The 13,327-nt window shown below is 40.4% G+C and overlaps 1 protein-coding gene across 1 annotated transcript in view; it reads right to left on the reverse strand.

Annotated features, from left to right (window-relative positions):
• LOC102220687 (synaptic vesicle glycoprotein 2C-like) overlaps positions 1–13,327 on the reverse strand; it is a 53,853-nt gene that overhangs the window by 18,067 nt on the left and 22,459 nt on the right. The window contains exons 3-4 of the mRNA XM_005802449.2: positions 6,163–6,343; positions 2,265–2,416 (exon numbers count right to left, since the gene is read on the reverse strand). Of these exons, the coding sequence (XP_005802506.1) occupies positions 2,265–2,416; positions 6,163–6,343 (333 nt within the window). The remainder of the gene's footprint in view (positions 1–2,264; positions 2,417–6,162; positions 6,344–13,327) is intronic.

Below are 13,327 nucleotides of genomic sequence, written 5' to 3' on the forward strand. Positions count from 1 at the left end.
AGGAGGAGCGTCATCCTCGAAGGCGGAGCTGGGTCCACCCAGGTCCACCCGGAATGGTCGCCATGGGAGATGAAAGGATTTCTCTCAGATGCATGAAAGAATCAGAGCACCACTCAAAGTATGTTTCTGATGACGGAACAACATTATAACATGATGTAAAGCTCAGATAAGTTGGATTTTACCTAATTTAATTTAATTTTAAAAGTTCAAGGTCTGAATATTTTTGTTTCATGTCTGCTGCGTTGCCTTTTGCTGCTGCTCCACCTGCAGAGCCACCTGCTATCTGCTTGCTCCCTGAAGGCTGCCTGCTTTGTAAATAATCCCTGCAAATGGGAAATGATATGCAATGCCCTCCACATATTATGTGTCATATAATAATGTATGGACTTCTGCCTGACATTAAAACCCATTCAGCTGTTTTTTTTGTTTTTTCTTGTTTGTATCCTAGTCATTAGAAATGCCATTAACATTTCATTATGTCCTAAATTATTCCTGCAGGCTCGAGCCACGCTGGCTCTCTTATCCAACGGTCCAGCTTCTCTCTCTGTCTCTTGATTCTTAACTAATGCAGTCTTATTTTGCTCAAGGTATTTCACCCATTTGCAGATCTATAAAAAGTCATCCACAGTTTTACCTCCACCCCTCACACTTGGTTAGTGTAATGGCTTTTTATTATGGCGTAAAAGATCTCTACAGTGTAGGACGGAGACCCCAGGGGATGCTACACAATAGACAGAGAGTGATGCCGCTCACTGCAGAAGAAAAGACTTGTGTGTTAGTCTTACTCGAACTTTCACACTCTGCTTCTTCGCTTCGGTTGAAGTCGAGGAAGGAACCGTGAGCAATTTGATAAACAGCGGCTCTCAAAAATCTACACATCCTAATAAAAAAAAACATGTTTAAGTCTGACAACATGTTGAAAATATCAGAAACGTTTACCAGTTTTAATCCAGGCGATATGCTGTATAATTTAGAGTTTTCAAATGACCAAACAGTCGTTGTCCTGTCACGGGCCTACTTGCTACAAGGCAACCAAGTGGGAAGCCGATAGCTTAGCGGAAACATTAGCCGGAATAACCTCTAAGTAACACCAGGTATGTTTTAACTTAGTCTTAGCATCCTATTTTTGTTAATCCACGCTTCATTGTGACCATATTGACCTCAGTTAAAATCTGAATTTTGAACAGAGTTACTAAACATCTCTAAATCTTCTCTTAGCATTCTGGTACGAAGCAAATAGAAATAATCTAAGTAATCTTATCAGATGTAAACCAGGTAAAGTTTAGTCTAATTTCAGCTGTAATTTCTGAGCACTTCATTATGAATTCAACTCAAACCTCTGTTCAGTTCCACAGTTTAACATATTCAAGTCAAACATCAACATTTGAGGAAATAATTACTATAACAGCAGAGATACATTCAGTTAGGGCTGGAAGATGAATAAATAAATAAATAAATAAATATATATATATATATATATATTCATTTTCCAGCCCTAACTGAATAGACACATGATCAATATCAACGGATAATATGTCTGATAGGATATTCAACACATCGTTCTCATGTGATGTCACACTCCCAGGAACTTTGTAGCTGACAGACATCTTGGTAGGTATCTGCAGCTAACTGTCATGACAGTTGCTATGGAGTTGCTATGACAATAATAAACAAGCCACATTTCTGTGTCTCATGCGTTTTTCTCTTGCACATTTTTCAGGAGTGTCAATATACTTTCTTCTTATTGGTCTCGAAGTCTTGGTTCCACTGTGCTTTGCGCTGCTCTTGCCTACCAAAATGGCGGTTCAGTGGGGCAGATCACTTCTGCTTCAGACATGTGGGAACTATGTATAATTTCACTGAACTCCAAGCCAGAACCGCACAGCATTCTGGGAGATTTATAGGCAGAGAAAAGACTTTCACCGGTCAACCTCTCACGGCTAGCTAAGCCAGGTTGGTGACAACGACTAACTTACTTGCTCTATGGTTACCTAGCAACAAAGTGTTGAATAACTTGCGCAGCAGAGATTTGTGGTTTTGTCACCAGGCCTCAAAACTGCTTAAACATAAAAAAGGTCACACCACCAGATATTTCAGATATTTAAAACTAAAATCTAATCACTAATTGTCTATACTGACCGATCTGAAACATTTATATGGTGATACGTTTTTCAGCTATATAGTCCAGCTCTACATTCAATGTACGCATAAAAGCGACTCTTCAATAGTCCTGGTACATCAAGTGAGAGAGCGCTCACACTCACCGTAGTGTGGGATGATGGCCCAGGCCATGGCTGAGGCGTAAATCCCTCCGATCATCCAGAACATGCAGAGCCAGCTCAGGTGCTCGCCCCGCTTCTCCCTGGCCAAGACCTCCGCAAAGTACGAGAACACGATGGGCACCGCGCCGCCAATCCTGCAAAGTCATTGTATCGCCATCAGCTGCACATGTTTATGTTATTTCATCTTAGACAAGATGTATGATGATCACTGTGCATCATGAGGAGCTTTCACTCAGCATTCGTCTCCAACACTAGCTGCGTTTCTGTTACAAATGTGCGCGAAACTTTGTCATTCCGCTATATTGCCAAAAAACAATAATTTTGAGATCGCTGCGTTTCCATTAAATTAGAAACAGGAAAAGGTTTGTTCACGTGATAAGTCATTAAAACGTGCTGCACCATCTTCCTCCTCCTACTTTCTCTCGTCTTTTCCACGGAGTAGTAAAATGCAGCTGTCGATCATGTGGCTCATGTGATGTGAAAAAAACGTCTCCGTTGCAGTTTTGCAAAATAGCCCAAATTCAATACTGCAGAGAAACGTCCTAATCCTAGTGCAAAAAACGTTTTGCAGCGTTTTTACGAAATTGCCGTGTTTCCATTACGAAAATTTATTTTCGCAATGCCAATTTGCACAATTATGTCGTCAATGGAAACGCAGCTAGAATCAATTTAATGGAAACCTGGGGTCAGTTCAGCTGGTCTTCATCTGCATGTGAGCTTACAGTGGAGTATTAAGGGCACACTAAGAAAAAAAAAGTTAAAAAGTTAAAAAGTACAGGAATAAAGTCGTAATATTATAAGAACAAAGTCGTAATATTAAGAGAATAAAGTTGAATAAAGTTAAGATAACGGGCGGCTGACATGACAGGTTACAAATGTAACTTGTTCTATCCATTCTCAGATAACAAACTGAGCAGTGCTCTGTTAGTTGTCCAATACTAGATGATGTTTTATTGTTTAACTCTCCCGGTCTTATCTGCTGTTCTTTGGTCTTCATGATCCTTTTTGTTCTCCAACAAACCTCTGAGACTTTTATTTAATTAAATTGGATTAAATTACACGCAGCTGGACTGTGTTTACTAACTAGGTGGCTTCTGCTGGGCAATTGGTTGCACTGGATTTTATGTCGGGACAAAAGAGCGAATGGAGGTGAATAAACACGTATTCCAGACCTTCGTACACATTGTTTTGTCATCCTTCTTTCACTTCACGATTATGCACTACTAAGTGTCATAATTGTCAATAATGACCCTTAATCATAAAAAAGTACATGTACTTTTCCACATGTACTTTCTAACATGTAAAAAAGAACAAGGACGTTTGTAGCTGTAACATGATGAAATAAGGAAGAAGGTCCTACTGGTGCTGGTGTTGTTTCGTTTTTGTTTTTTTTGAAAGGGTTGTGAATCTGTACCCAGGTACATTTCTCTCCCTTGTCGGCTTCTATCCACTCAGGCGTGTTCCATTTATTTTTTTGACAAAAACCTGTCAAATTTTAAAATACTTAAATTTTTCCAACAGCCTGAACCTTTCTCAGTGCACTGTGCTGTGGCCGGTTTGCATTTGTATGGCCTGATCTGGGCTTTGCAACCAGCTGTTGTATTTCAGCTCGCTTGAGCAACCAACTGTGTCGCTGTCATTTCTACTGTAACTACATCCTTGCAGTGGAAGTTAATTCGCGAGAGCGTGAGGGAAGTGAAAACAGTCACTTTTTTTTCACGTTCTTCCAGACATAGATGTGAATATTACACATGCCGGAACATCTGAACGTGCCAGGCCTGGTCTGGAGGGATGGATGTCAAAGCAGGTTTCGGCGAACGTGGACTTTTCCGACTATTACTCAGATCTGTTGGTTAATTCTTTAGAGACAATTTGTTCCCTCATTTCAGCCTAATTGCAAAAGATTTCGCAGACATAATCTGTGCTTTCTTTTACTCCATCTGGCCCTTTAAGTCTTCCCTCCTGTTTTGCTGAGGCGGTTTATGGAATCGAAGTTAATGAGGTAAAGAAAAGCTTAATGAAACAAGCTGCATCCAGTTAAACTGGAGACACCACCCTCCAAAACTCCACACCTCAGCATTTCCATCCATGTCCCCGGCTCCGGAAAAAGGCCACCACAGATCCAAACGATGCAAAACGCATCCAACGTCACATATTAGCTTCGCTACTTATTAGGATTTCATTACCCTGGCGATGGCTTGTAATAATGAGATACTGTCTCATGACAAGATAATCTAAAGTCTTATTTTGCACTTTTTTGACATTCTTCCAAAACTCACAGGATTTGTAAAACCACTTCTGAAGTGTTGCTCATTGAAGTTAGCAAAAAAAAAATTTCTTTCGTTCAAGCCAAACTTATTTTTCCCAATTTGTTAGAATAAGACAATAGCAAAGCAGTCAGCAGGTTTCCTTGACATTTTTACCGCTTAGCATTTTGTAAATAGTTGAATTTGTCTTCAATGTGCTGTCATTATGACAGATTTGGATTTCATCTAACTTGATCTTAATGCACCAATAATTAAAGGCTTATGTTGTGGTGTGTTAATTGCATTTGGATTTAGCTTGTTGTTATATTATTCAATCGTTAGCTTCATAGCATATTTGCTTCAGTCATAATTTGGCCTCAATGAGATATTTGCGTAATGCTGATTTCCTTACACAGCTGCATTCCCCTGCCTAACTGCCTATGTCAACCTATCAGGATACTTCTTAACAATCCAAAATCCCTATCATGTTTTATAAAATATGATTTTTTTTCCTCCATATTTTATGCATGTTTTTTGAAAACTTTAAAGGGGCAGTATTGCTTTTTTCCAGCCCCATGGTGCCATTTTATGGAACAAGCAAGTAAATATGTTACATTCAGTCATAAAAACATGACTTAAAAGAAATTTAACTTTGCAATTTAACGCCTTGAAATTGAGCCTCTGTCTCTTTAAAAACTCCTGCTCTTTCTGAAACTCCGCCTTCAGGAAGTCACAACATGGCTCCTCTATTAAACCTTTAGCAACGTTTTTACCAGTGTTTCACTGAACATTAGCTCATATGATAAGCTCAGAAGTTCCACCAGGTGTTTGCTAATTGCTGCTGGCTAGTCTGAAGGAGTTGAGTTTGGGGAGGGGTGCTCAGCAACTTGGAAACTGGAGCTTAGAGGAGGAGCTTCGTACTCAAAGGCGGTTCTGGGTCCACCCAGGCATTTTGCACAGCTGAATGGTTGAGATGGGAGATTAAAGGATTTCTCAAACAGGCATGAAAGAATCAAAGCAACACTCCATGTATGTTTTTGATCAGGGAATAACATTATGTGCTGTAAATCTCAAAAAAGTTGATTTTACATAATACTGACCCTTTAAAATATGACTTCGGCAATTATGCTAAGAAGCTAATGCTATGCGAACATGGCCTGTTTAACTTTTGAAGTGCCTTAAGATGACATTTGTTGTCCACATATAAATAATCTGAACAGAACATTTTCAAACCAATCTGACAAACCCATTCAAGTCTGCTAAAACCAAATCTATTAGTTTTTTCGGCAGCTTATCAGCTCACGTCAACGCCACCAAAGGCTCATTCACCGTATGAACATGCTGTTGGTTAACTGCGAAGGGACGGCAAACCATTTATCAAGGAAGCTGGCAGATGAGCTGACAACAGCTTGCAGGTGTTCACTTATTGTCTTTGACTTGTTTCTGCAAACGTGTCGGTTTTGTGCAGTTTCTTTAAAGAAGAAGAGACGACAGAGCAACGAGCAGCGGAAGGAAGGATCAGGCTGCATAGAGGGGGAAAATCCTCACAGGGGCCTTCAGAATCTCATTCACACTGAGGATGAAGGGAAGAAGAGCGGGGAAAGTAATGAAAAGTAAAGGTTAAGTGCACTCACCCAAAGCCAGACACCATGCGGCAGAGGAGGAACATACTGTAGCCTTGAACAAAGGAAGAGAGGAAGGCAAAGAAGCCGTTGACGGACATGGATATGAGCAGGCACTGTTTGCGGCCCACCTTGTCTGACAGGCCGCCCCAGAAAAACGCTCCGAACATCATGCCCAGATACACAATGCTGCCTGCAGAGAGAGGAGGAGGCAGAAAGAGAGCAAAAAGACATGTTTTTAATTACTAAAACCTCGACATATTCAGCTTTTAGAAACATTAACACTGCAAAAACACAAAATCTTGCCAAGAATGTATGTTCTTGTTTCTAATATCTCAGTACAATTGAAAACTAAAACTGAATTACCTTTCCAGGAAGATATAGGAGCTTGTTTTAAGTAATATTTCAAAAGTACTAGTTCTACTGGCAAGTGAAATAATCTGCCAGTGGAACTATGTGTTGCTGAAAACTTATTTGTAAGTTGGTTTTCCTTTTATTTGAAATGTGCTAAGATATTTGCATTAGATATTAGATATAAAAGAATAAAAGAATGCTTGGTGAGATTTTGTGTTTTTGCAGTGAAGCTGGTAGCTAATCAGAACAATCAAACCGAACAGTAGCAGTACAACCGGGAATGCTGAAGCAAAGACTCAAAGAAGCAAAGCAGGTGGGAATCGTATCATATATCGCGATAAATTTCTTATCAAAATAGGACTTCTGATTTATTGCCGTCAATATAAATTCCGATTAAATATGTTTAAAGCCACCTAAAACTGTCCGTATTGGTAGCTTTGCTGTTTGTGTCCACTGTTTGTTCAATGAAAGTCTTGATAAGCAGCAATAAATTTGAAAACATGATTAAATGTAGTTACTGTGTGCAGTGTAGTGACACAAATCAGTCATCCTTTAAGTGACTTGGTGTCAGGATCTGTGTTTTTCTGTGTTTATTTTGAGTTTTCTGTGTCTCGGTGTCTCCGTGTTGTCCTGTCTCCCTTTGATTAGTTCCCAGGTGTGTCTCGTTCCCTGATTACCTCCTGTGTATTTAGTGTCACCTGTGTCTCTGTGTCTTTGTCAGGTCGTCGTCTCATTTTGGCGTCTGTCCTGTGTGTGCATTTTTGTTTCCGTCTTCCATGTACCAGTTGCTACCGATGTTGAGCCCTGGCTTCCGCTCTGTCGTGCTGCCTGGTTTTGTGGACTAATTTTGGAATGTTCATCATTAAAAACCATCATTCACACCTCTACCTGGATTCTCAGTGTCTGCCTCACCACTTCACTCCACCACCTCATGACACTTGGTGACTTAAAGTTACAAATGGATATGATTTTCAAGAGCTATCATTGCTGTGGCACCGCCATACAGTTACCTAAAAAAAGCAGTAGTAAATAGTTCTTATCGTCACTTTTATCGCTGCCACAATAGAACTACAGAATATCGAGATAAAATTTTAAGTCCACATCGCCCACTTATCGTGGGAAGTCATCTCTGCAACATTTGAGATGTTGGTATCTTTTTTAAAAACTAAACTGAGTTGCTCCCAGCCACACACAGAGCAGACTAAGCCTATCGAGGTCTACACTGATGGCACACGGAGGATCGATTAGTTGAGCTCGGCTCATAGCACTAAAATAAACCACATTGTGACTCCAGTCCACGACGCTGTAGATCACCCCGACAGTGTTTTAACTACGCTGGGGGTTTTGCGGTTACACTGCCAGAGTCTAATGACAGTCGATGTGTCTGGGTTTGGATTGACTCTGCAGTGTGAGGACGGTACGATCAGGTTTCAGATAACCAGCCTTTACAGCCACAATATAAATACAAAGGAATGTGTTACAATGACTTCTGTACGACACAGTGACGACGCGTTAGGTCAGGTGTTCGATTTTTATTGGCCAGGTTTTACTTATTCTGGGATTTTATTAGATTGCAATAAAGACTGTGAGAAAAACTTGAACCCCCCTTGAGATTCTTTATCTTCTTTGCTTTTCTGTCACACTCAATTGTTTTGGAGCATAGAAATTTAAAAAAAGATAGGCAATCCTTTTTTAAAACATTTTTTGCTCTTTTTCCATCAGTTTATTATATTTTTATTACACTTTGAAAGGTTCAAGGAGTATTTTCATTAAGGACTTTCCAAACCACTCCGGTCTTCTGGTTCTGGTCTTCTCTACAACACCAGAACCAAACATGGAGAAGCAGCTTTCAGCTTCTATGCACCAAAACCTAGTACAAACTTCCAGAAAACTGCAAATCAGCTGAAACACTGAGTTCCTATAAATCTAGACTAAGAACCCACCTGTTTCCATTTGGCTCTGAGTCGTAAAAACTGGAACATTGATCAACATATTTGATGTATATTTGCTTGATTATTTAGATGACATTTGACAAAACGTGATGCTTATTGCTTTGTTTCATAACGGGCTTTTATGGAGTAAATCACTTTGAAGTGCCTTGTTGCTGAAATGTGCTGATGTGTAACTTGACTTGACTAATGTTCCTAATTTCTATCCTTCCTTTCATATATTTGTAATTGAAACGCTTAAAGTTGAGCTAAAGAACTGCAATGGAGACACTTTTTTTGGATCCTACGAGTCATGTGATCAACAACTGGACGTTGCTACTGGTGGAAAAGACGAAGAAGACGACAGAAAGTGAATGGAGGATGATGGCATGGAATGTTTTCTAATAACTTAATGCGTGAACAAACTTATTAAAGTGTGATTTTAATAGCGTTTCTTATTTAACGGAAACACCGCAATTGTCTTTTGACATTAGCAGAGTACTGACAACGTTTTGAGCACATTTGTAAAGGAAACAGAGCTGTTGTAGTGTTCATAAATTAGCAATTTCTCTGTACAGCAACTCCTCCACAGGAGTTTGGAGCCTTTTTCCCCCCCCACACAGGGTGGTCGTGGACAGGGGCGAGAGCTGCCTGGCCTGTAAATGGTCCACTTTATTCTGTTGTGTGCTAATAAAAATGCTAATGCTAGTGGAAGTGGAGATGCGATTGTTTGATGAGGCAGCAAAGAAAATAAGCTGGCAAGGGAGAGGAGGTCTTCTGTTCTTTTTGCGCTCGCTGCTTCTCTGGTGATGGGACCGATTCACCGGGAGCAGGGGGGTCTTATCAGGCTGCGCAGGCACGCCGAGAGCGAGCGATTCATTACAGGTGACAGTCACAAAATCTATGCACTGCGGCAGCGGAGGAGCCTCCTTCAGGATATGAGGAGGAGGCCGTGTGATACGGTATCAAACGGAGTGTCTGAAAATGCTGCATTCTGCACAAAAACCAACAAACAAACAAAAAATAAACCCGCTGGCGCCTTCTGATTTGTGTAGATACACTCGGGTGCATGTTTGGGAAGAGATGGTATCTGCGGAGCACCACCTCGTTTGTTTTATGGCCGCTCTCGTGCTCCGTTTGTACGTGTAATGAAGGGGGGAGGATGGGTGTGTGGGGAGGGGGAGGTGTGAGACGCAGCATAAAAGGCTTCTGAGATTGGATTTGTGATTTCCTGTTAGGGTTCAAACTGGGGTCAGACCTCAACAGCTTTTATGTAGATTTGCGAGGGTCAGTTTAAAGCAGCAGAGCGTGGCGGTGGCAGTAGCACGAGTTTGACGCAGTTAAGCAAACACTTTTACCATGTCTGTTTTATAAAGTCCATCACATCTATAAAGCAGATAACCTTTCCAGATAATCTGGATAACCAATAGTCCGTTCATAAATGTAGAATTTAAGTAAATCACGTAGATTAAAACAGGTGACCTCAGCAGTTTTAAGTAAAATCAACTTTTTGAGCTTTACATCTTGCTATAATATTACTTCCTCATCAAAAACACACATGGAGTGTTGCTTTTATTCTTTCATGCATGTTTGAGACATCTTTTAATCTCCCATGGCAACCATTCAGCTGTGCAAGACGCCTGGTTGGACCTAGCCTCGCCTTCGAGGATGAAGTTCCTCCACAGAGCTGCAGATTACAAGCTTCTTCCTCACAGAGCAGCCTTTCCCTTCCACTCCTTCACTCGGCTCCTTCAGACTAGCCAGTAGCAATTAGCAGACACCTGGCGAAACTGCGCATCTGCTGAGCTCATTATAGGAGCTACTTCTCAGTGAAATGTTGGTAAAAATGCAGTTAAAGGGTCAATAGAGGATTGTGATGACTTCCTGAAGGCGGAGTTTCAGAAAGAGATAGAGGCTCAATTTCAAGGCGTTAAATTACAAAGTGAAATTTCTTTTAAATCATATTTAATATACAACAAGTGAAGTTATCATAGTTACTTCATTGTGCATGGAAAACTCATAGTACTGCCCCTTTAAAAATCTAACTGAGGCCAGTGAGGTGGAGCAGAGTAAGAACAGCAGAAATAAAACAAAGAAATGCCGTTTTGTTTCCACATAGCTAGGACTTTATGAAAGCGTTACTATGCAAGTAAAAAGAGTAGAGATGGAGTTAATATTTTCATAAAGCAAGAGGAGGGGTGCATTTGTTAACTTTATTAACACTAAACAGCTCCGTTTTTTGGGGGTGTGTTTGCCGGCTCTTAAGCTGACTTCAGTGGTCTCCCTGTGTGCTGCTTTTTTCCACTTTAATTAGCTCTTATGTGTAAGCGCGAGTCTCTCCCGACGCCTCAGTTTCTGCTCTGTTTTTCTCTCCTCGCAGCCACGCAGCATCCTGGCATGGATGAGAGGAGAGCACGGGCAGACAGACAGACAGAAAAACAGACGGCCTGCATCACAGGCGAGTCGAGCGCTTACTTCCTGAGCTGGAACGCTGGAGACATTAAGCGAGCGCTGAGGGGAACCCCAGAGGACCACGTGTGACTGATGAGTGAGCTGATGCAGGCGGTGAGACAGACGAGGAGTGGCGGTAAGAGAGAGAGAGGAGGAACCCCTCAGGAGCAAATCACAGTCCTCAGATATTAATTACTTCAACACCTGCTGATTTGTTTTTCCCCTCATTGGGGTTTAGTTACTGTTTTCTCTCCCTCTCAGTTCTATCAATGCACTGTTTGACCATTGATAGCATGTGCAGCTAATCCACACATATGCAATACATTGAATATGATTTCAGATTGTTGTGTAACTTTTATCCAGGTTTACTTAAAAAGTGAGCGATTGTGGCTACAGATGAATTTCCTAAGCAGAGACGCCACCGGAGGGCGCTGGAGGGCGGTCTCGGAAAACCTGAAGAAAAGATGCAAAAATATAAAGAGTTAATCCAACACATTAACTTCTTTTAAAATCTAATCTCTTTTTCAGTCACTATTGAAAAAATTCAGATTTTATCAAACATTATTGTTTTATCTTTCTGACTGGCTGCCAAGTCAAATTTATCGAGCCGCTTTGCTTCTCAAGCTAGCGTAGCGTGGCCAACTAAAATCAAAAGGCGTGAGGAAGTAGGGATTCATGCTTAACAAATGTAATGATTATTGAGAATAAAAGTGGGGAAAGTAATTCCAGCGGACGTAAACATGCAACATATTTTTACAGATGTCAATAAATATCGTTTATCTAAATATATATGTTGATACTGGCCGGATTGTTCATATTGGTGCACCCCTGATTAATGTTTTTGTTGTGTGCAGGCAGAGATAAATTATTATATCCCATTATGGTTAAGAGCACACTTAAATCAATGCCATATTACATGTACAGTTCTGTAAAAAGAAAAAGTTGGCTCTTCCTCTTGGTTCAGACTATAGCGATGCAGGAAAACACCCACATCCGAGCCATATGTCGTGGAGCACCAAATAAAAGGGGGGAAGAGAAGGAGGAGTGAAAGCAGCGCTCTCCCTCTCCCTCCCCTTTTTCTCCAGGGAGGTACGTGAGCCAGTCTACCATGGCTAAACTGCAGTAAAGCACAATGCTGCAGAGATTAACCCGAGCCCGTATCGTCAGATCACCAGCATGGCTATGAGAGACGGAGAAGCTCTGAGAGAGCATTAAATGGATTATACTGTGGGGGTGATGGAGGGGAAAAACAAGAGAAGAAGAAGAAGACAACAATCTGATATCTGATGGTTTCTCAATTTAGATTATAATGTGAGGAAGAGGCATTTTATTCATATCTTAAAACGATTAGGAATGAATGCTAATAATCCCTTACAATAATTCAAGATGAATGTTTACACGGGACAAAAAGAATGTTTTAGATCATTTTTTTTCTCTTTGATTTATTTACTCTGCAAAGCAACTAGATTTCATGAATAATTATAAAATCATGAGCACACATAAAAAAAACACATTTAATATGCTATGTTAGAGTTTAAACATTGAAAATTAGAAATGTTTCGATTAATTTTGTTTGCTTTGTTTATAGTCACCTCTGTCCCATAACCTGGAGGATTTGCAGTGTAACAAAGGCCTATGACAAGACAAATGAACACTTTTTTTTCTCTCTTGCCAATTCATCAAACAAAGGTTTTATCCTCCTTTATAGTTCTTTAAAAAGAGAGAAAGAAAAAACCCCAGAATTGGACAAGATGGCTACGCCAAGCTTAGGCCACAAAAGTAATCTAATATTCTAATAGATCTAATATTTTTGCCTTATTAAAGAGCTCACATAAAAGAGTGTGCTCGCGGTTGTCTAAACACAAACCTCTGAAGAGGAATACAGTGGCGTTTAAGCAGCATTTGTGGCGCACTAAACAACAGTAAAGCTCAGTTAAAATTATGTAAATCACGTTTGAATCCATAGATGGAAAAATTGTTGGAGGAAATAGTTAGATCTGAACTATTAGACCAGACGCTATCGTCTTTATAGTGGGAAAAAAAAGAAACAACTGTCAAGTTTACAGAACAAATAACAAAAATCCTCAGATCTGACGAAACAAAGATTGACTAATTCGGCGTCGATTCCTCAGGATGTGTGAAAGGACTGAGATATAACAAGAACAACTTATTGTTTAAAAATGCTTCCTGTGATGAACTGTAGGCTAATATTAGACGCTAGCTAAACATTGACTCTAAGCCAACATTCCTGCAGGATGAACTCTGACTTTCCCTGTAATCTATCAGTTCTACTGTTTACTCCTTTCCGACAGAAGATGCTCTTATCAACCGCTTCTCGAGTCGCTGACCTTCTCAGAGGATCGGTGATAAAAGCGCCAATTGAGTCCATTGTGTACGGTTTACCCTTCACAAGTGAGCGTGTTACGCACATCCATTATTTATGC

Source organism: Xiphophorus maculatus, chromosome 8 (genome assembly GCF_002775205.1).
Source record: "Xiphophorus maculatus strain JP 163 A chromosome 8, X_maculatus-5.0-male, whole genome shotgun sequence".
Lineage (NCBI taxonomy): Eukaryota > Metazoa > Chordata > Actinopteri > Cyprinodontiformes > Poeciliidae > Xiphophorus > Xiphophorus maculatus.